General features: G+C 43.3%; 1 protein-coding gene across 3 annotated transcripts in view; it reads right to left on the bottom strand.

The window, feature by feature from the left end:
* zfpm1 (zinc finger protein, FOG family member 1) overlaps positions 1–21,176 on the bottom strand; it is a 258,811-nt gene that overhangs the window by 138,357 nt on the left and 99,278 nt on the right. For all 3 annotated transcript variants that reach the window (XM_085991613.1, XM_085991616.1, XM_085991615.1), the window contains exon 3: positions 17,577–17,672. In XM_085991613.1, the coding sequence (XP_085847739.1) occupies positions 17,577–17,672 (96 nt within the window). The remainder of the gene's footprint in view (positions 1–17,576; positions 17,673–21,176) is intronic.

Raw genomic sequence — 21,176 nt, 5'->3', positions numbered from 1 at the left:
GGGTGGGAGGGGAAGAGAGAGCGAGAGCGAGTGGGGGGGGGGGGAGGAGAGAGAGAGAGAGAGAGGAGAGAGACTTGGTGGGGGAGAGAGAGAGAGAGAGAGAGAGAGAGAGAGAGAGAGAGAGAGACTGGGAGAGAGAGAGAGACTGTGGGGGGGGAGAGAGAGAGAGAGAGAGAGAGAGAGAGAGAGAGAGAGAGAGAGAGAGAGAGAGAGAGAGACGGGGGGGAGAGAGAGAGAGAGAGAGACAGACACTGGGGGGGGGGGAAAGTGAGAGAGAGACGGGGGAGTGAGAGAGAGAGAGATCGGGGAGAGAGAGATCGGGGGAGAGAGAGAGAGATCGGGGAGAGAGAGAGAGAGAGAGAGAGAGAGAGAGAGACTCGGGGGGAAGAGAATACCCTCAGTCAACTCGTCCTGGGACTCAGTGAAGTAAATACTAACACTACTAACAATAACCAGCCCCAGGACAGCGACGTCGTAGCACAGAGAATTCGACCCAACACAATTGTCACTGAGCAAAAGGAAAAATATCTGTCATATTGGGCAGAAACAACAAAAACCCAAAACAAATTCAATTGCTACTTGGCCCTAAACAGACAATACAACATGGCTGAATACCTGACCACAGTAAAAGATAGCAAATTGAGAAAAACCTTGACTATGTACAGACTTAGTGAGCATAGCCTGGCTATCGAAAAGGCAGACACAGACAGACCTGGCTGACAAGAGAGGACAGGATATGCTCTAACTGCAGTCAGGGAGTGGTGGAGACAGAGATGCACTTCCTCACAGCTTGTGGAAAATATCAGGGCATAAGGGGGAATTTCTACCCAAAATTCACAAAAATATGCCCTGAATTGAAAAATTTGAATGACGACCAAAAACTCCCACACCTATTAGGGGAACAGAGAAATTGTGTAACCTTAGCGGCACACTATGTTACAGCTTGCCATAAACAGAGGGACAACCATTAAATCTAAGAATAGAGTATATACAAATTATATGAATGTATGTATATTTATACACTCAGCGATATATCTGTTTATACACTGTATGGATAGATCTGCGTTTATGTGTTCAACCATAAATGTTTTTTTGATGCTTTGGCAACATAAGATGTACCTTGTCATGCCAATAACGCGATTTGAATTGAATTGAGAGAGAGACTGAGACGGGGGGGGGGGGGGGAAGGAGAGAGAGAGAGAGAGAGAGAGAGAGAGAGAGAGAGAGAGAGAGAGAGAGAGAGACTGGGGGGGAGAAGAGAGAGAGAGAGCGAGAGAGAGAGTAAACTAAGAAAAGAATATATATAAACAATGCGAATGTATATTTATACACTCAGGGATATATCTGTTTATACACTGCATGAATAGAACTGCGTTTATGTGCTAAACCATAAATGTATTTTGATGCTTTGGGCAACATAAGATGTAACTTATCATGCCAATAAAGCGATTTTGAATTGTGAATTGTGAATTGAGAGAGAGAGAGAGAGAGAGAGAGAGAGAGAGCGAGAGAGAGAGACTGTTGGATTTAGTTCGGGATTAGCCTGGAGAGAGAGGGGGGGGGGGGGGGGGGTGGGGGGGGAAAGGAGCGCCTCAGGCCTGGCCCGATGGACCTCTGCGAAGGAAGGAAGGCGAGCTCTCCCTCCCTCTCCCACCCCCTCACTCTTTCCCTCCCTCCCCCTCTCTTTCTCCCTCCCCCTCTCTCTCGCCCCCTCTCTCTCTCTCCCTGCCCGTCTCTCCCCCTCCCTCCCCCGCTCTCCTCTCCCTGTCTCTCCGTGCTTTCCTCTCTGTCCCTCCCTCCCCTCTCCCTCCCTAGCACCTCAGGCCCGGACACTGAGCCAAGCCCCAGGACCGGGCTGAGGGGGGGGAAAGGCCGAGTCCCCGGCCCGCGGCCTCAAACGGAGCCGAGCCTCGGGACCGGGCCATGGGGGGGAAAAGGCCGAGTCCCCCGGCCCGCGGCCGCAAATGGAGCCGAGCCCCGGGACCGGGCCGAGGTGGGGGGAAAAAGGCCGAGTCCCCGGCCCGCGGGCGCAAACGGAGCCGAGCCCCGGGACCGGGCCGAGGGGGGGAAAGCCAGAGTCCCCGGCCGCAAACGGAGCCGAGGACCGGGCCGAGGGGGGGAAAGCCCGAGTCCCCGGCTGAGGCCTCCAGTTCCACAAGGTGGGGAGACCTTCCCTGGAAGACAACGGAGTTCCTTCATATTTGAAATGGATCACTTCATTTCTAACTGTTCCTAAATACTATTTAAAACTGAATTAATTTGTTCTTTTCCTTAGTTCCCTGTATTAAAGTTCAGGTTTTTAAGCACCCCATAGCTAAGAAGACAACTACACTACATGATCTGGCATTAAGCCATATAGAACAGGAAGGTGGCAGCTGTTAAAATGTGAATAAAAGTAAAAGCTGAGGTAAAGATGGCCGAATTAAACGGGCAGTTTGAAAGATTAGGCCCCCGCCCACACACGCCATGAAATGCCCCCAGTGATGCAGCGCGCTCCCCCCGTAGGATTGGTCAACCTTCACGTCACTCAATGCTAATGAGCAGATTTCCCCCCGCATGATTGGCCAACCGCTAATGAGCAGAATTTTGAACATTTTTTGTCTACTGTCCGAACAATTTTTGTCTGACCAAAAAGTAAGTACGCCTAGGACACCCTCCTAATCATAACCTTTCTTTTGATATAACATGTGTAGGTACGCTCTATAAACTTTTGAGTGATGCCCAGACAGAAACTATCCTTGATTGTAGAGTAAAGTTTCCTCTACTCTACCCCAACAATGTACCTCAAAACTAATCTAAGAACATACCAACTGCATCCATGCATTATTATTCTATTTCCCACACTAGCCATGCTATAGCATCAATAAGATTGCCAATTTAGTGCTATTTCATACATGCAAAATTCAGAAACACCGACACCTTAAAAAACAATGTACAACTGAAAAGTCACCCTGAATAAAGGCCTATTGAACAAAGCTGTTGTTCCAAGGTAACTGAGTAAGTTAAATTCCTTATTACATTAGGCTTTCCTCTTCCTATGCCCCTATGATCAGGATTTTTATTAGAGTTTTGCAATCACATTCTGCAATTCAGTTTGTTTTTCCTGTGAAACCTCAAACGCAATGGTCTGACGCAAGACATATGAAAACAATTAGTTACAAGAGGAGCGCATAAATTAAACTGTAGCTATACTCAATATTGCAACATTTGAATTTTTTCCCCATAGAATACAAAAGTACAGTTTTGCTGTGGTAGACTTAGAATATTTGTAGAGGCGAAGTGATTTCTGGTAGTGCAAAAGTTACTTTCTAAAGGAAGGGGGATCTGGGGCGTGTTCCCCCAGGAAATTTTGATCTTTGACACTTTGTTGGGTGCTTTTCCCAGTATATTGAATCACAGTTATTATTTTCCTATTGTTCTGCAACTCCCACAGCAAACAACAAATCAATTTCAAAACCAAATCTGTATCTTTAAACGCTAACCCCACACAGAGATGCCATACAATTGAATAAGTTTGTTCTTATCTGCATGTCGCTGCAGCAGGTCGTAGTGATGAAGAAAACTGGTGTCTCATGTGAGAATTCGATGCTGAAGATCCACTCGCCTCCTTTAATGAGTCTTATTCACAAGTATTCAGGAATACACACAGCTCTGTCCTTGGCACAGCCGTCACCATTCCAGCCAAGACGAAACCAGGCACTGTAAACATGGCTCTGCCTAGCTGGAACACCAAATGCAACAGACCGCTGGCCTCAGTGTAAATGCACTCTAAGTATTGCTGTTCATGGGATGGACTGCACAAAATAAGTCACTAATAGTTTTCCTTAAGATGCTAGGTTTGATTTTGTACAGTTTTCAAGGCTTATGCTGCAAAGTGCGCCCCATTGCTACAGTGTTAACTGGGAGGATGGGGAGGATGAAGACGTTAAATTACTCATATGGAAATCCAACACATTTGGCTCCTCCACCAGTACCGACAGTTTGGTTCAGAACTGGCCATTGACACTTTGCGAGGGTTTGACTCGCATTTAATATTGGTCGGCATGTTTGATGTAATATTATTAGTACCTTAAGGTGCAGTGGAGTGTTGCCTTTTCATTTCCACTTCTCTCCAGGAACAATGCTGCAAGTTCCAGAGTGCCCACGGAAGCTGTCATTGTAACTCCAGATATCAAGAAATTCGGTTGCTGTTTGACCGCTTCCAGAACCCTGACGAAGCAGACTTTTTAATTCGGGGCTCAGGCTGAGCACATCTCACGGAACTAAATGGCATGGCAGCCCACCCCAGGAACCGAGGACCTTATTGGCCCAGAAATTTGGGTCTCCACGGGTGAGTATGCATGGGGTACTCACCCGTAGGCCCAATGGAAGAGCCGGTTCCCTGCATGCACGGGAAACCGGCTCTTCCGTTCCCCTGAAAGCAGGGGTTAAGAGGTCGAACGCGTGCGCGGGAGAGGCTGCGCGTGTGCATCGAACTTGTGGTTTTTATTTATACAGGTTTTCCCGGGAGGGTAAGTCTCCAGAATTTACACATTTAAAAAGCAGTCGCAAGGCCTGCTTTTTACAAGGTAAGTGGTGAATTAATTAAAATTAAAACATTTTTCCCACAGGTTTATTATTTTTAAATACTTTAAAGTGAAGTAAGTTTATTTTTAGCCCCGTTAGAAAATAAAATATTTTTTTTCAAAAATTTAAATTGTTTAAAATAGTTATTTCATGTAATTTATAGTTTATTTAAAAAATGTGATTTAAAAAAAAAAATTATTTGAAGATTTAGTGATGTTTTGGGGCCCGTAGTATTTATAAGTTTTGACAGCTCTTCCTGTCAAACTTATGAATGAAGCATTCCCTGCTCCGATTGGCTCCCCCATGGCCCACGTGATTCCAGGGGACGCATCGAACTAACTGCGCCCCTGGGATACGCAAGCACTGCGCGCCGGCAGCTGGAGCAGGCCCAGGATCGGAATTCCACGCGGACCCACAGCTCAATGGCCGGCGTGCAAGTTAAGTGCAGGTCGGGGGCTTGCACCCGCGGGAAGCCCCCGACCTGGATTTCTGGGCCATTGTCCATAGGCAAAGGGCATACCCCACAGATAATAGCGGAGATTTAAACTCCCCGAACAAGCAAATGTTTTCATTTCAGCTTGAGCAGTGCAAACAGGGACAAAAACACTGATTACTCATGCGAAACTCAAAATGGTTGGTGATTATGAAATGTTACTGCACTGTGTTTAGGGAATTAGAGATATTATTTAGCTCCAGGGACTTTTTCAAATATGTGGATAAATCGGATGAGTAATATCTATGCTATTAGACCACTTGGTACATGATCTATTCTTCAAGTCTTTTATGTAAACCAAGATGCTTTAACATTATCAACAGCTCCAAAAATGAACAGTTTACAACTACTCCTATTATTGCTGAATTAGGGTCAGTTTTGTGTTATGGGCCCATGTACACTGGGATCTGAATTGAGACTGCCCAAACTCATGTCATATTATGACCTTTACAGCCAAACAGAGGACTTTCATCCCATCAGTCTGAGCTGGATTCTAGCTGTTAACACTATCGTATCTTGGATCGTGATAAGGAGTGTAGGCAATAAGCTATGACACTGCATACAGCAGCACATTGAATCTTGAACTTCAGGTCCATTATAGTGGAAACAATGTTTTAAAAAATGGCACTGGACATTAACTCCAAACTATGGAGGTTAGGATGTGCCAGAAAAAGTAAAAACAATGATACTCCAAAGCCACCTTTATAGTCAAAACAGTGAGACCCATAAATACACATTTTTTGTTGAGAACCAAACGAGGATAAAATTTAGTGATTACAGAACTGCAAGCTAAACACATCTTAAGAGTAATTACTTTACAACCATATATTGCTATCTTACAAGACATACCATAACATAGTACAGTAAACATGAATGTGATTGAAGCACTCAAAGATAATGGACAGATTCTGGATTTAACGAGGATTAGAAAAATATGCATTCAGCATTAAGGCAGAACATAGCCTGCGCAGATTATGAAACATAGAAGATAGGAGCAGGAGTAGGCCAATCGGCCCCTCGAGCCTGCTCCGCCATTTAATGAGATCATGGCTGACCATCCAAATTCAGTACCCTGTCCCTGCTTTCTCCCCATATCCCTTGATCCCGTTAGCCTTAAGAAATATATCTAACTCCTTCTTGAATATATTTAATGAATTGGCCTCAACTGCCTTCTGTGGTAGGGAATTCCACAGGTTCACCACTCTCTGGGTGAAGACATTTCTCCTCCTCAGTCCTAAATGGCTTACCCCTTATACTTAGACTGTGACCCCTGGCTCTGGACTCCCCTGCCATCAGGAACATCCTAGGATTCCTGCATCTAGTCTGTCTAGTACTGTTAGAATTTTATAAGTTTCAATGAGATCCTCTCTCATTCTTCTAAACTCTAGCGAATATAAGCCCAATCGACCCAATCTCTCCTCATACGTCATTCCTGCCATCCCAGGTATCAGTCTGGTGAATCTTCGCTGCACCCTCTCCATGGCAAGAACATCCTTCCTCAGATAAGGCGACCAAAACTGCACACAATACTCAAGGTGTGGTCTATTATCTATTATTACAAAATCCAAAAATCTAATGAACAATAACCTATGAATAACGGAGGAGATGGTTAGAAATCCAGCCATCTGTAAGAGTACCATTGTACTGTCCCGTGTGTAACTTGCATCTCTGTTCCGGGGATGGGGCAGTTGACAATTTTTTGGGGGACCATCTAATCTGCATAAATTTTAATATGTAAATTAGGTCACATAGAAAGAAAGACTTGCATTTATATAGCGCCTTTTACAACCTCCGGACGTCCCAAAGCACTTTACAGCCAATTAAGTACTTTTGCAGTGTAGTCAATGTTGTAATGTAGGAAATTTGCCAGCCAATTTGTGCAAACAGCAATGTGATAATGACTAGATAATCTGTTTTAGTGATGTTGGTTGAGGGATAAATATTGGACAGATCACCATGACAGTTTAAGACAGGGTCCTAACTGAATATATTTCCTTCAAGTTACAGAAAAACTAAATTTTACATTTAAATTGAAGGAACAAATCTAATTAACTTAATTTGTAATGGCTCACTGAATAGGGTGTCAACAGTTTGTTTTTAAAATAAGCCTTCTAACTTTGATAAGTATTGCCAAAATGGACAAGTTTGAGAAGTACGCTAGAACACATTGTTACATATAACATTTTAAAATGTAGTGCTAGAATGAAAAAGCACATATTATACATTTGGAAACGGTACTTATAACGGCAGTTATACTGTACAGTTTGCGGCAACATGAAAGAGTTTAAGCTTCCATTGACACAAACTGCTGTTTAATTGAGGTGTTGTCATCCAAATTACATTTAGGCATGTAGTGTGACACCATCCCCAGGCAGTAGTCTATCACAAGTTGTATAACTGCAAAGTGAAGCAGAAAAAATTCCAAAGTGGTACACAGGACACCCGGCACTTTTTCAAAGTTCTTTTTTAATCATTGTTTTTCCACTGCTGGCAAAGTGCCAACTGTGTCAGTGCAGAGGTCCATTCTCCCTTACCTGAAGTCAATGCATTGCCAGAATTACAACTCAGGTCTACCAGCACTGCATCACCCTCAACCTGGTACTCTGTTCAAGTTGAGACAGCTTTCAGTAGCTTAGCAACTGTATTATGCAGATGCAGAGAAAGTTGTCTCCAAACAGAAGTCAAGAAAAAATGAAAATTACAATGTACTAGAATACAAGTAGAGGCAGGAACCCTCACAACATTCAAGAAGCATTTGGATGAGCACTTGAAATGCCATTGCATACAAGGCTATGGACCAAATGCTGGAAAATGGGATTAGACAGGACAGGGGTGGATGGGCGGCACGGACACGATGGGCCGAAGGGCCTCTTTCTGTGCTGTAAAACGCTATGACTATGACAAACACAGTAACTTTTGAACTATCTCACAGAGTTAATGAGCAAAATGGGAATTGCTGCCCTAAAACAGAAAGACTTCCAGTTCAGAACATAGATCACATGCACCAGTCACATTACACCTCACCATTCATAGATAAGTCTCTCTAGCAGTCTAAAGGCAACCTGATCTCTTTCTCTTCCCCCTCCTAAATACTTTGTTTAGTTCTCCATATCTACCACTCTTTGGGAAGGGAAGTTTAAGGCAGGTATTGCTTCAGGGCTGCTACCACGGACACTCTAAAATCAAACAAGTTAGTTTGCCAAGAGATAGGACTAGTTTGGCTAGGTTTTCCTTCCTAGGGAATACTCTGTTTCTACAAAGGTCTGTACCGATTATAGAAATCAAGCCTAGAATAGTTGATCAATAATAGGTAGGTGACATCAAATGGAGGGTAGGATTTGTAACCGCAAGATCTTTGAAGTCCAATGTTCTACAACAGTTGCTACGTGTGTACCATATTGCTTCAATTCCCAAAGATTCAAAAAGCTACTGTACCAAATTTTGCCACCATATGGAATTTACCTATAGCGCCAAATCTTTCTTGCATCTTACAATTTCCATTTTGAATTGATTCCTTTTACCACTACTTAGTGTGCCTTCTCCCTCTTTACTGAGCTTAGCAAGTAAAATTATGAAGTCTTAAGCTTAAGTAAATGGATCTAAAGCTGTTTCAAGTGAAGATCTGCATGTAGCTATTATATGCAGATAGCCAACCACCCAATGACTGTATTCTGAGAGGTATATGCAGGAGGGAGCTGCAAGGCTCAACAGTTTGGTTCAATTCAAGTAATAAAGTGCTGGAGTTTTGTTCATGTTATTTGTATATATAATCTGAACATCAACACTGGTGCCGATTTTAATTTGTATTCTGGCTTGTATGCAAGTAATTTAGCATAGAAAGAAAGCCTGTTCAACATTTTAAGAACATTTTAAAGAAATGCACCAAAATAATGATGTCCTCCAAGGTCATTTAGCAATAAAGTGAATGGAAAAATGGCTGTTCACATCAAAAAAAAACACAAAATGCCTACCCCCAATTAATTTTTATTAGCATTTTGTACAGAAACACAGAAGACAGGACACGAGGGAAAAATGTCTGCAACATTTAGTCAACGAAGTGCCCAGTCCATATCCCTCCCATCTCCGTGGTTATCCAGTTGACAGCAGCAGACGCTGAGACAGCTACCTCAAAAAGCGCCAACTCTTCCTTCCCCGAATCTCTTTAGCTGATAAGCAAAATGGCTGGAATGTGTTTGATAGCCGGTCTATCACAGAGGGGAGTCTTGAAAAACCCACAATCATCCCACATATCGTCATCCTGCCATCAGCTCCAGACCACAGAACAATTAATATTCACAACAATTGCTGCTCTGATGGCAGGCTGCGAGATAGTGATAGGACTCTGCTATACAGTATCTTATTAATAAACACTACCCCTTTCACTGGCACATCTCTTTATGGTAGTGATGCAATTCCATTCTGATTGTTGAGAAACACTTTTGAGTGTTGGTTAAGTTTGAGCCCAATGACTTAAATCCACAAAAACTGTCCACTAAAATCAATGTGGAGTACACAAAACCAGAAAGTACTGTAAAATGAAATGCAATTTTCAACTCAAGAAAGTAAAACTGTTAATTTCTTAGCTTTTAAAATATTAGATGGCCAAATTATTCCGATTAAAATGTAAATTAGACATTGAAGTTATAGTCTACAATTTAGAAAATATGCAAGTTAAAAATTCTTTAAACACAATCAAAGTGTCAGTGTAGTTAAGCAAAGGATTTTATAGTCGTCACTAAGTGCTTGGGGTCAGCTGTTGATTTTATAGTCAATTTTCATGCCAGATTCATCTCACCAAAAGACCATTTCAACTTAATACCTTACTCTCTTTCCGACAAATATGTGTCATTTAACATTTGTACCACTACAGTTATTCATCCCTGGAAAATGCCAAATGGAACCAATATTGCTTTAGTGCAATATGTCCCCGCGCAATATCACTACATAAGTGTGTAGTGAATGGGCTTAGTTTCTATGTTCTCAGTATTCCACTGCAGCCCGACACTGCCAGAAGACATCCAACAGGAACCTGGTGCAATATATATTTTTTTTAAATAAAACCCCCTCCCTCCCTCCCTGTTGGGAAGTACCCCAATACTGCTCACTGACTCCTTAATGGAAGTGAATAACATGCTCTGATGCAATTTAAATAAGTGCCAATGTTTTGTGTTACAGCACATGGGAATATCCTGTTTGACCCAGTGGGGAGCTTCAAACCACAGATCCTACCCATCACCAAGACTACTTGCTGCCACCGTCATATTATCACTCCCCTCTGCCCCTACCTCAGCGTGGCAACATTTTTATTCACGTTTCTAGACTTGATTTCTCTATATAATTCCAACTCATCCAAATCTCCATCACCCCCATTTTGTCCCACGAGGGGCCGAATGGCCTACTCCTGCTCCTATTTCTTATGTTCCAGTTACCATCTCCCCTCCCATCCCTCAACATATCCACTTGAAAATCCTCGTTTTTGCTTTCTTAGCTTTCCAACATCCTCCAGCCTTAATCCCACCTCAAACCCTCTGCATTGTAATTCTGGTCTATTGAGCACTCAAACTTTCCCCCTAAATCACTCCGGAACTCTCCCCCGAAATCACGCTGTGCTACATCGCTCCCCATCATCAAAAGCCTCCTTAAAACCTCAGCCTCTTGGGTCACTTCCCTAATTCCTATGAAACGCCTTGATATGATCCGCAATGCTAAAAGCTCTATTTAAGTTTAAAATGTTGTTTGTATTATGCAACAGTTTACACTTATATAGAGCCTGCAAAGGATTTGTGGAGAGTGGGAATAATACAAGTTGAAGGTATTAAACTTATTTAGGCGCAGTGTTCAATAATGCATGACAGCACCTCTTAGGCAGCAATAACATAGATCACAAAAAACAGCAGCATAGTTATGCCTACAGTAAGGTCAAGGCATCAATAAGCGCAAACCCCCTTAAACAATGTTTAGCACCTTAGTAAGCTGCAAGATCTTCCACCCCTTAAGCGTTTGGCCACTAATTGGACCAGGAAAGTTGAACAGAATTTCCATAAACAGCTACAAGAATGAAAAAGCTCGATTCACTGAATCAGAGGTGGCTTAGACAGTGGCTATGGTGACTGCCAAATTTAGACTGGAAGAAGGTCACAAGATGGTGAAATGTGATCATTACCAACAGGAATATCTGACAAAAAAGAAAATACTTCAGTAATAGAAATACTGAAGTGGAAATGACAGAATTCAAAATGACAGGGATAGAACAAGTTTATAAAATTCTGAAAAGTTGAGAGATGATAACTAGTGAAAGATGGTTTCCACTGGTTGGCAAATCATTAATACCCTGCAGACACACAACTCGGGGACAGTTTGGGTACAAATATCATTTACTGGCCCATAATTTAGTCATGCAACGTAATCACAAGTTAACACCACAAACTCTTCAATCCAACACAAAATGTTCTGGGTGTTTTACTTTTTTGTTGCACTCACGAATGGTCTCAGTTCATGAGCACTTGGTATCTTTGGCGAGTTATTGATTGTCCACTCAGAGAAAACACCTGCTTAAGTTCATTAGTTTGATGTCCTTAGAGAAGGATGCCACAAATATTCCTCATTACAGAACAAGAAACAGCAAGATGGCCTTTCTCCAAAAAGTAGTTTTACTTTCTATTAACTTCAAAGAGCACTGGTGTTGAAAGTGCACAAAACAGCCTCAGTTAACCAACCCCTCAGGTGAGAATGAACATGCCATATACATGAAAGAGCACTAGGGAATTAAGTGTGCAATATAAAAAAGATAAACATGATAAAGTTATTGGACACAATCTAGAAAATAATTTATAGTTTTGCTGTAATACATTAAAAAAAATTCTCCTTCCGGCCAACTTCAGCATGTGTTACTTCCCAAGCTACATTAATATGATTAAATGGAAAGCTATCAACATTATAATCTTCAAAAGCAACAGTAAATAAATGTAAAACCTGGAATCACATTTGTTAATAAGCATCTGTTGTCTTTTTTCCCCAACCACGAGTTGCATAACTAATCAGGTCGTTAGTAAACCCGATAACTGCTATGAACATTACTTACAATAAACAACAGCTTTGAAATGACAGATTGGCACCTTTTCTGCTTTTACATTAGGAAGTCACTCATGGAAAGATTCCATGTTTACATTTCAAATGGAAAGTAAATGTCTGCCCAGTAGCTCTGACAGTATAGTTAAGCAACTTTGTTACTGTAACATAAGCATCATCCTGTATAATAGCAAAACAAATTCTGTGATGTGCATAAGAAAAACAGGGGGTGAAATTGATCTACGGCAGTAGATTCCATTGTGGAAAAGGGAATCGGACGCGATGTAAAATGGGCTGCCAATTCACTACGAGCCTGTTTCACGTTACTGCCGAAAACCAATTTCACCCCATAGTAACCAATTGCAGAGCAAAATCTCAGGCAATACGACCCTAACAAATCCATCTCCCTGCCTCTGGTGGCGGGTCCAATACTGGCTACCTCCTCGATGGAGCAACACACAGCAAAGCAGCTCAATCTTGAAATGCCCCTTGCTGGCACCTGGAAAGTGTCATCTATAAAAGTCGAGGGCCGACTGTCCCTGCAGATCTTTTTGGTCCAGGTGACACATCACAGTCACAGTCCCTAGGGCACCCTCTGCCTCTTCCGATGCTCTCGGGACCTCCCTCTCCTCCTCCAGCAGGATACATCTGACAATAGGCGCCACACCCACACTCGTTAAAAAACTACAATATTCACTGTTGTTCTGCTACGCCACTTCATCTTACCTATCCGTAAATAAATTTGGTATTTTTTTTTATATTCCTCCTGTTACTGGGGGGGCAGGAATATAAAGAGCAGCATTAAATACAAGCTTTCTCCCAACTTTCTACCATTATTTACTCATGTCAACATTTACACTAAGATTCACAAACAGTGGAACATTGACCCCATAGTCTAACAATCGGTCAGATTTTTTTTTAATGGCAGTTTCACATTTATTTTATAAAATTTAAATGTGTATCAACACCACACCATTACCTATTCGTATTTTGTTTTAAAGTCGGAGCCTTTTCCTCTCCCAACCCCCCACATCTCTCGCCTCCATAAATCGGAACACAGGTTCACAGTTCAAAGAGTGGCTAATGAGGCTACAGCTTTTAAAGGTTAAATGATAAGGTCAAGAATTTTGCATAACCGTCATGAACAGAAAAATAGTTCCCCGCCACACCCCACCTCCGCCATTTGAAATGAAATTTAAATTGTCTTTTTGTTCAATGTTGCAGAATGGAAGGACAAATAGACCTTTTAAACTGAAATCATAAGAGTGCAACCTCAAATACTTCACAAATCCAACTGATATTCGAGAGTTTTACTGTACATTACAGAACAGTAAGACCAAGGACCAAGAACCAAAGGTTCCTTGAAAGGGGTAAAGGGCACAAATTTAAATATGTATAATACAATGATTCCTATGGTAATATTACTGAATCTAACATCAGTTTAGGATACCAAGGGCACAAAATTCGGTTGCGCCCCGTTTTGGGGGCGGTAACTGAGTTAAGGCCAGACATTTAGCACCAGGCGAGGAAGTACTGCCCCGGCCGCTAAATTGAGCTTACTGCCCCGCACAGGACGTGGAGCACAATGGTGGGCGCTCCACTGCCTGTTGGGGTGGTAACCGAAGCAATGTCAGGGCATGATCAGCCCCTCCCCTTCAGTTAAAGGGGAGGGCCGTCGCGCACTCTGCAGGGCATCCGATGGCCCACTCTAGGCCACCAGGGTGGCGTGGTGCTGCGGCCACAGCCCGGCACCGAGACGTGGTGCCGGGCTGCGCGATGGCGGCCAGGACCATGCCACAGCCCACCACCAAGAAAATGGCGGCGTGGGTTGAGGCCGCACCTCCCATTTAGAAGCCGCCCTGCAAGCGGAGGTCGGCCTGGTTCGCAATCCGCGAGGCTGGCGCTGACATTGCCCGCGGCAGCCTCGCGAGGCACATCTGAATTTCTACGGCAGGACGGTAAGGGGACACAGCGGGGCACTAAGGACTTGCGGCGCATGGCGATGATGTCATCGCCGGCGGCGCAGCGGCGCTACCGGTGGGGGCGCAGCACTATAGGGTAGCGTCTCAGCAACGCCCCGCCGAATTTCTCAGGTGGTGCTTTTTTCCACGCCCCCCCCACCCCCCACGGACGATAAGTCCTTTGCACCCCGTTAGTGCCCCCGCAGGCGCTAACGGCAGTTGCAAAGGAGCCAAATTTCTAGCCCTAAATGTTATGTTAGGATACTAAACACTATGAAAACTGCAACTATGCTAAGATTTGACATTTGTCGCTTGTTCAAGTGCAGTTAAGAGTCCAAGTCACTGGAAGACTGCACAGGTTACACTTAGCCCCAGCCCCAACCCCTGTACCCCTCCCTTATCCCATCCCCTCAGCTCCTGCTCCTTTTCCCTGCCCCATATCTCCCCTTCACTAGTGAAACTTCAAAGCTCATCAGCACCTGAAAAAAATAATTTGCATGTTTCCTGGCTTAGTGCTGGGAAACCAGCAAAAAGGAGGAATTGGGGCTAGAATGGCCAGGAAAGAGGCTGATGGTATGCAGGGAACACTGCCAGTGGAGACCAAGAGCCTGGAGACCTCAGCCCATTGCAGTCGGGGATTAAGGATGACCCAAGGGTGGTGGGCCAGCATCCAAAGCTGACAGGCAGCCAGCCAGTGTTTCGAGCAGGACAGGGACATTTGATGGCCCAAGAGCGGATGATCAGAGAATTGAGAAGGAAGAACGGGTTGGCTCGGATGGGAGACTAAAGGCTCAAGGCGATGAGAAATAGGGGCACACAGGATAATTAAACTTAAAATTTGGGTGAAATTAACTGAAAATGTAAAAATGTAAGATTTGAATAAACTTTATATGGCATGGTTACTGATGGAAAACAATTAATTAAAACAAAACTTAACTGCAGCATCATCGAAAGAAATGGAGCTGGGAAACAAACCTTGAAGCAGCAGCAGCCCCACCTATACTCGAGAGGACTGAGCGACAAATGTAATGCTAAGTATATATACCCAATAGTTACACTTATTAATCAGACAGGACGCCCACGCAGAAAAAAATCGTGGCACAAGAACAAAGTGTAACAAACATTAAATGCATGCTAAATATGAATACTAAGAGATGGGAAGAATTGTAGTCTGCCCTTATGATCTGAATCTTTCACACATGTGTTTCTTCAATCTTTTTGAAGGTGGACCAAGAAAACACTTCCAAGATGGGGCCAGATATCAATTGTTAAGCTGTTTTATTTCACAGCAATTGAACATACAGAACAACAGTTATGTTTGGATTGACAGGATAATGGTACACTACCCCTCATCAGTGGGTCATCTTGCTTGACAAACAAAGTAACTCCTAATTAACCTCCTGCATTAATCTTCCCATCTAGTCAAAGTCTGTCTTTGCAGCTTTTGGTTTACAAAACCCGACTGTTTTTCTGTCCACAAGAGATCAAAGGCTTCCCAACACAAAGGCAGAGATTTTCCTCACCTCAGCGGGTCCGGTGCGGCCGGTCCGCTGCTAGCTCCCTCCCGCTCTGGAAAATTAATTTTCGTTGATAGGGCTGGTTAAGCATGCCCAGCGCATTTACCGGTCCAATTAGAGGAAGCGGGTCTGGTGACGTCATTCATGTGTCATCAGCCGGTTTCCTTAAAAGGGGACCATGGCCAACTTTCGTTTGACATTTGTGCTGTCAGTGTTCTACAGCACTGAAGTGCTGCAAACACTGAATCACTGCAGAGGTGCAGGGCTGCACCCAGGTTCTCCCATGACTCCCTCCATATGCTTATGGAGGGAGTCAGAGCAAGAAAGGAGGTCCTCTTCTCTTCCAATGCACAGAAGAGACCTCCCCAAGAGACCAAGACATCCTGGTTGCACATTACAGAGGAGGTCACAAGTAAGGATGTCATCAGGAGGACCCGAGTGCAGTGGTGCAATCCTTTCAATTATCTCATTAGATTATAAAACGTTAGTACAAAGCCACACTCACCTTCATCCTGCTGTACCTCTCATCACATCCCCATCACTCTGCCTTCCCTACCTGACTCCTGCACATCCTTACCCACACCAACTTACCTTGCACCTCCACTCATCCTCTCCATCTACATTATCACATCCCCATCTCACTAGCCACCGCTCACACTCATCCTACTGCAAGCATACCAACTAACAACACACAAGGGTAGTTTCTGTTAATGCGCTGTCAAACATTGAAATCTTTATTTTCAACACTTTCCAGTCTTGGGCAGATTTGTGTGCACCTTTGGAAGTGGCTTAGTGAGTTGCAGTGAATGGTGAAACATAACGGTACCCACCCCCCGCAATGGTGATGAGTGTGAAAGGAATGCCTTGGGCATCGTAGGGATGCTTTATGGTGTTGGTGTGGTGCCAACCTGGTGCATCATGTGGCAGCCAGGGTGTACAACGTCAAGTGAAGTAAATCTGGCCATGGTGAGCCCATCCCTGGCAGCAATGTGGTCGGATGCTGATGCCCACTGTCCTGTGCTAATGCCCGCTGTCCTGTGCAGCTTCAGGTGATTGCGGAGAAGGTTGGTGTTGTTGTTGCTGCTGCTGGTGTTGGGGTTGATCGTGGTCAGATTCTGAGAACCAATGTGAGACAGTATAAAGGGCACCCATGTTGATGGAATAGATGGCAGGTGAAGTAGAGATGACAGAGTCATTCTGTCAATGGTGAGAGAGTCCTTCCAATGAGGTGAGACTGGATGGAGAGTGGAAAGCCTGCAGAATGTGTGCTGGAAATGGACCAAGAAACAACTTGTAGCAGAGGAAAGTGAAGATCTGTCAGGTGGGAGCTTTTACTGCACATTTGAAGCTGTCAAGTAATCAGCTGGAGCAGTGGCCACTGAACTCCCGCCTCAGGTCGACAGCGGTGGCCCCCGAACAGTGTGGTTCCCATAGCCATGAAGTTAAAGTCAAAAGGTAAGTTAAAAAAGCCTGTTAATCATCTGTCAACTAGATGCTAATGAGTTTAATTGGGTCCCCACCGCTGCCAGTCGGGTCTGCTCAGCGCTGACAGACCCGACATTGGGAAAGGCGCGTTGCGGCGGGTTCCCGACCTGCTGTAAGAAAAAAAAACTTTCCAACCCAACCCGCCACTGATCCCCGCCCACCGACCCCTCGGAAAATCTCGGCCAAAGCGTATGAGATGTTTATTGATTGGCGAGACAGGCTAATTAATTAATTATTTACAGTCTGGGGAGGAACAAGATGAAAGCTTACTCATCAGCATTTTAACCACTCATCATCTTTTTTTTTTTAAATCCACAAATACATATTTAAAAGTGACTCTTTCCAAATTCTTTGTGGAAATATTGCCTAAAATACCCCAAAATGTGATAGTTACTAAAGTGTAGGTTTGTGTCCCATTAAGGCTACAAGATATATATTTTCAGACTATAATTGAAACTTTTAGCTGCACAAAACCACTGAGTTTACCTGGCATTTGCCACATTTCTGAATCCTTCTTGTTGTCTGTTGGCCACTTCACTTCCAGTTCTTCAGGAGTCTTTGGTACATCATGTATCCCTTGGTCTAAAATTGTAAAAGGTACCTGTTACTGAGAGTTTAAATGAATCAAAAAACTTTCAATGTCATAAATAATGAACACATTATTATTCATAATTTTACCATTAACAAAATGCTTTTTGCACATGAATTGAATGTTGTTTTTAAATAACTTTTAGAACTTTGCATATAACCAGAGCTGTGGACCCATACAGGTTTCATATGTACTGCTGAAGGTTTCCACTGATTTGGGTAGAGAAATACCAAGGCACATAGCCATATGACAGGAAACGGTTCATTAGTATACCTATTGCCGAGTCAAAAAAATCAATGTTTTTAGAGTAATGCCACAACAGGAATGAACTCTCCGGGGCGGCAGCATGGTTCCAGCCTGCTGCCTGCTCCATCCTGCTCTGTTGAAGCAATTTTACGGTGTTTGGGCTTGTTAAGCCCGCCCAGCGAGGTTCCCGGCCAATTAAAAAGAAGCGGGTCTGATGACGTCATCATGTGGCAGCCAGGGTGTGCAGGGTCAAGTGAAGTAAATCTGGCCATGGCGAGGCCATCCCTGGCAGCAATGTGGTCAGGTGCTGATGCCCTGTGTCCTGTGCAGCATCGGTTGATTGCGGAGAAGGTTGGTGTTGTTGTTGCTGCTGCTGCTGGTGTGCCCAGTGATGCTGGTGTTGGGGCTGAACATGGTGGGATTCTGAGGACCACGGTGAGATTTATTAAGGGCACCGATGCTGATGTAATAGATAGCAGGTGAGGTTGAGATGCCAGAAGCGATCCGTCAATGGTGAGAGAGGTTGTTCCAATGAGATGACACTGGATAGAGAGTTTGCTCCAAACACTTGCAAGCTGTATAAAGCTCAATCTGTCTTCCAAATACAGTAAGCAACAGCTTCTGAGCTTAGAAAGTGAAGACCTATGAAATTGGAGCTTTTATAGACCATTTGCAGCTGTCAAGTTAGTAAATCATCACATGCTGACACAACACCCGACCTCCTTACCCGACGTGATCCCTGAGCAGCAGGGAAGCCGTAGACGAACTCGAAAAATCTAAAGGTAAGCTTAAAATAATACTTAATTGCCTCTTAACAATCCAGCTAATGATCTAAATTGCCTCCCCCGCTGCTTGGTGTCGGGTCTGTTCAGCGCCGACAGACCCGACACCTGGGAGACCAGCGTGGAGGCGGGCTGACAGAGGGGTCCTGACGCGCTGTCAATCATTTCAAATTTCACAGCTGACCTGCCTCCGATCCTGTTCTCTCAGCGCTGGCAAAATTCTGGCCTAAATCTTTGAGGGAAGTAACCAGCAGTTTTAATTGCCCAAGGTCCTGTCTGCTCAAATTATTCTGGCAATATGTAGCAATCGTGTGCTCGGCAAGAAGATCCTATAATGTAGGCTGGAAGGTATACTTCATGAAGGTGTTCTTCATTTAAGTGGCACCTTAATTTCACCATAGCAGTGTAAAATTATTTCAATGGCAAAAGCAGCTCCACCTTAAAACCACAGGACATTCAAATTCTATATACTTTGGGAAACAGCCAGTCAGCAACTACAGCTCCTCTATTACCAGAAAACTTGATTAAATGTGTTGCAGAGAGTGCAGACGGGGACCAGCACTGAAGCAAGTGGAATAAAATACACATAGCCACTTGAGATGCACACCCACTCACTGAGCTCTGGGTGCAACTTTATAACTGTTCTTGCAAACCCGCAACCTCCACCACCTAGAAGGACATGGGTAGTAGGTGCAAGGTTACACCATCACCTCCAAGCTTTCTTCCAAGTTTATAGTCATTTGCATGCATGTCCAAGTCACACACCATCCTGACTTGGACATATATCGCCATTCCTTCATCATCATTGGGTCAAAATCCTGGAACTCCCTTCTTTACAGCTTTGTGGGATCACCTTCACCACAAGGACTGCAGTGGTCCCAGAACATGGCCACAGTATCTTCTCAAGGGCAACTCGGGTTGAGCAATAAATACCGGCCTGGTGAGCGATGCCCACATCCAGAGAATGAATTTTTTTTAAAACAGCACCCAGAGTGTATTGACCACGAATGAACCAAAGGCACATGCAAATACAGCCAACAACGACATCAACAATTCACAATACTTTTGCCTGATACCCATGTACAAGACAGAATCCTTTCTATTCTCATGTCAAAACTTTTTTTTTTTTTTGAACTAAGTGACTTTGAATTAACAGTAGACCATATATGTAAAAACTATAGTACTGTAGTAAAAATGATCAAATTTCCAAGCGCAAATGACTACATGCCCATGTTATTCAAAACCCTAAACAATGCATGTGTTGTGCACATTGGTCCAAGACTCTAGATTATGTGCAAAGTTCGAAAAGTTATTTTAATACACGTGCAAGTTCACTTGGTCAAAACAATATTCATCTAATTCCATCAAGCTATTTGGATTTATCTGGAATCAGATCAATATTTGGAATACCCAAAGATATTAAATTAGAAGTTAAAAATAAATTATCTTATTCAATGTGCAAAGAATGTCTCATTAATCCTCTTACATTTTTATTGAAGATTTTAATAAAATCTCCCTTTCTATTTTCTATCTTGGTCGCTGTCCAGGCAAGAAAGCTTACCCATTCTCTTTTGTGCTAAATACAATTCTGTGTAACTGAAACTGTTCAATTACCATACAGCAATTATGCTGAATAAGAGGCATAAAGCTTAGCTTCTGGTAGAATAAATCTCCTGAGCCTAGAGGCATAAATTTGGGGGGGGGGAAATTCTGTCTAATTCAGCAAGTGTCCCGAATGCCCTTAGGCTACCTTTGTGAAAGGTATGTTTTGCTCAAGAGTGTGAAATGAGGCATTAGTGGCAAGTCGTGCTCATCTCAGAACTTCTTACTGGGCAGCTTTTGCAGTGCAATTTCAGAACAATTCAAGATTATAGTTTTGTACTTTTCTACCCAAACTGCAATCAAACATTATGCAAGTGCATGGCTTTTTATATTTATACCATTATACTGCACTTTTGGGGTAATGCCATGCATTTCCTCATCTCAATCCCATAAATGCAGCACAATACTGTCAGGAACAATTTTAGTAACACCATACTGATCATTTTTTCCCCTTTGCCACAACACCGTGTAATCACGGATAACACAACTGCCTTTTAAAAGGCTCACACAACCATCTGCATCATTGTTCCATTTTCTACTGATTTCTATCAGTGGATAATTTAGCAACAGTACAGGAAACCGAATGATACCAGGGCTTAAAGGGTTAAATTATCAGGACAGGTTGCATAAATTTTTTTTTTTTTTTTTTTTTTTTTTTTTTTTTTTAAGTATAGTAACTTGAGGGGTTATCTAATAGCAGTGTTTAAAATGATAAAAGAATTCAATAGGGTAGATAAAGAGAAATAATTTCCTTTGGTGGGGCAATCTAGAACAAGGGGGAATAATCTTAAAATTATAGCCAGGCCATTCAGGAGTGAAATGGGGAGCACTTCTTCACACAAAGGGTAGTAGAAATCTGGAACTCTC

Source organism: Somniosus microcephalus, chromosome 6 (genome assembly GCF_052327205.1).
Source record: "Somniosus microcephalus isolate GS21.2 chromosome 6, FLI_Smic_1.0, whole genome shotgun sequence".
In the NCBI taxonomy this organism is placed as follows: Eukaryota; Metazoa; Chordata; class Chondrichthyes; order Squaliformes; family Somniosidae; genus Somniosus; species Somniosus microcephalus.
Note: the sequence above shows the minus strand (reverse complement) of the source record. Positions and strands in the feature narration are given on the sequence as shown.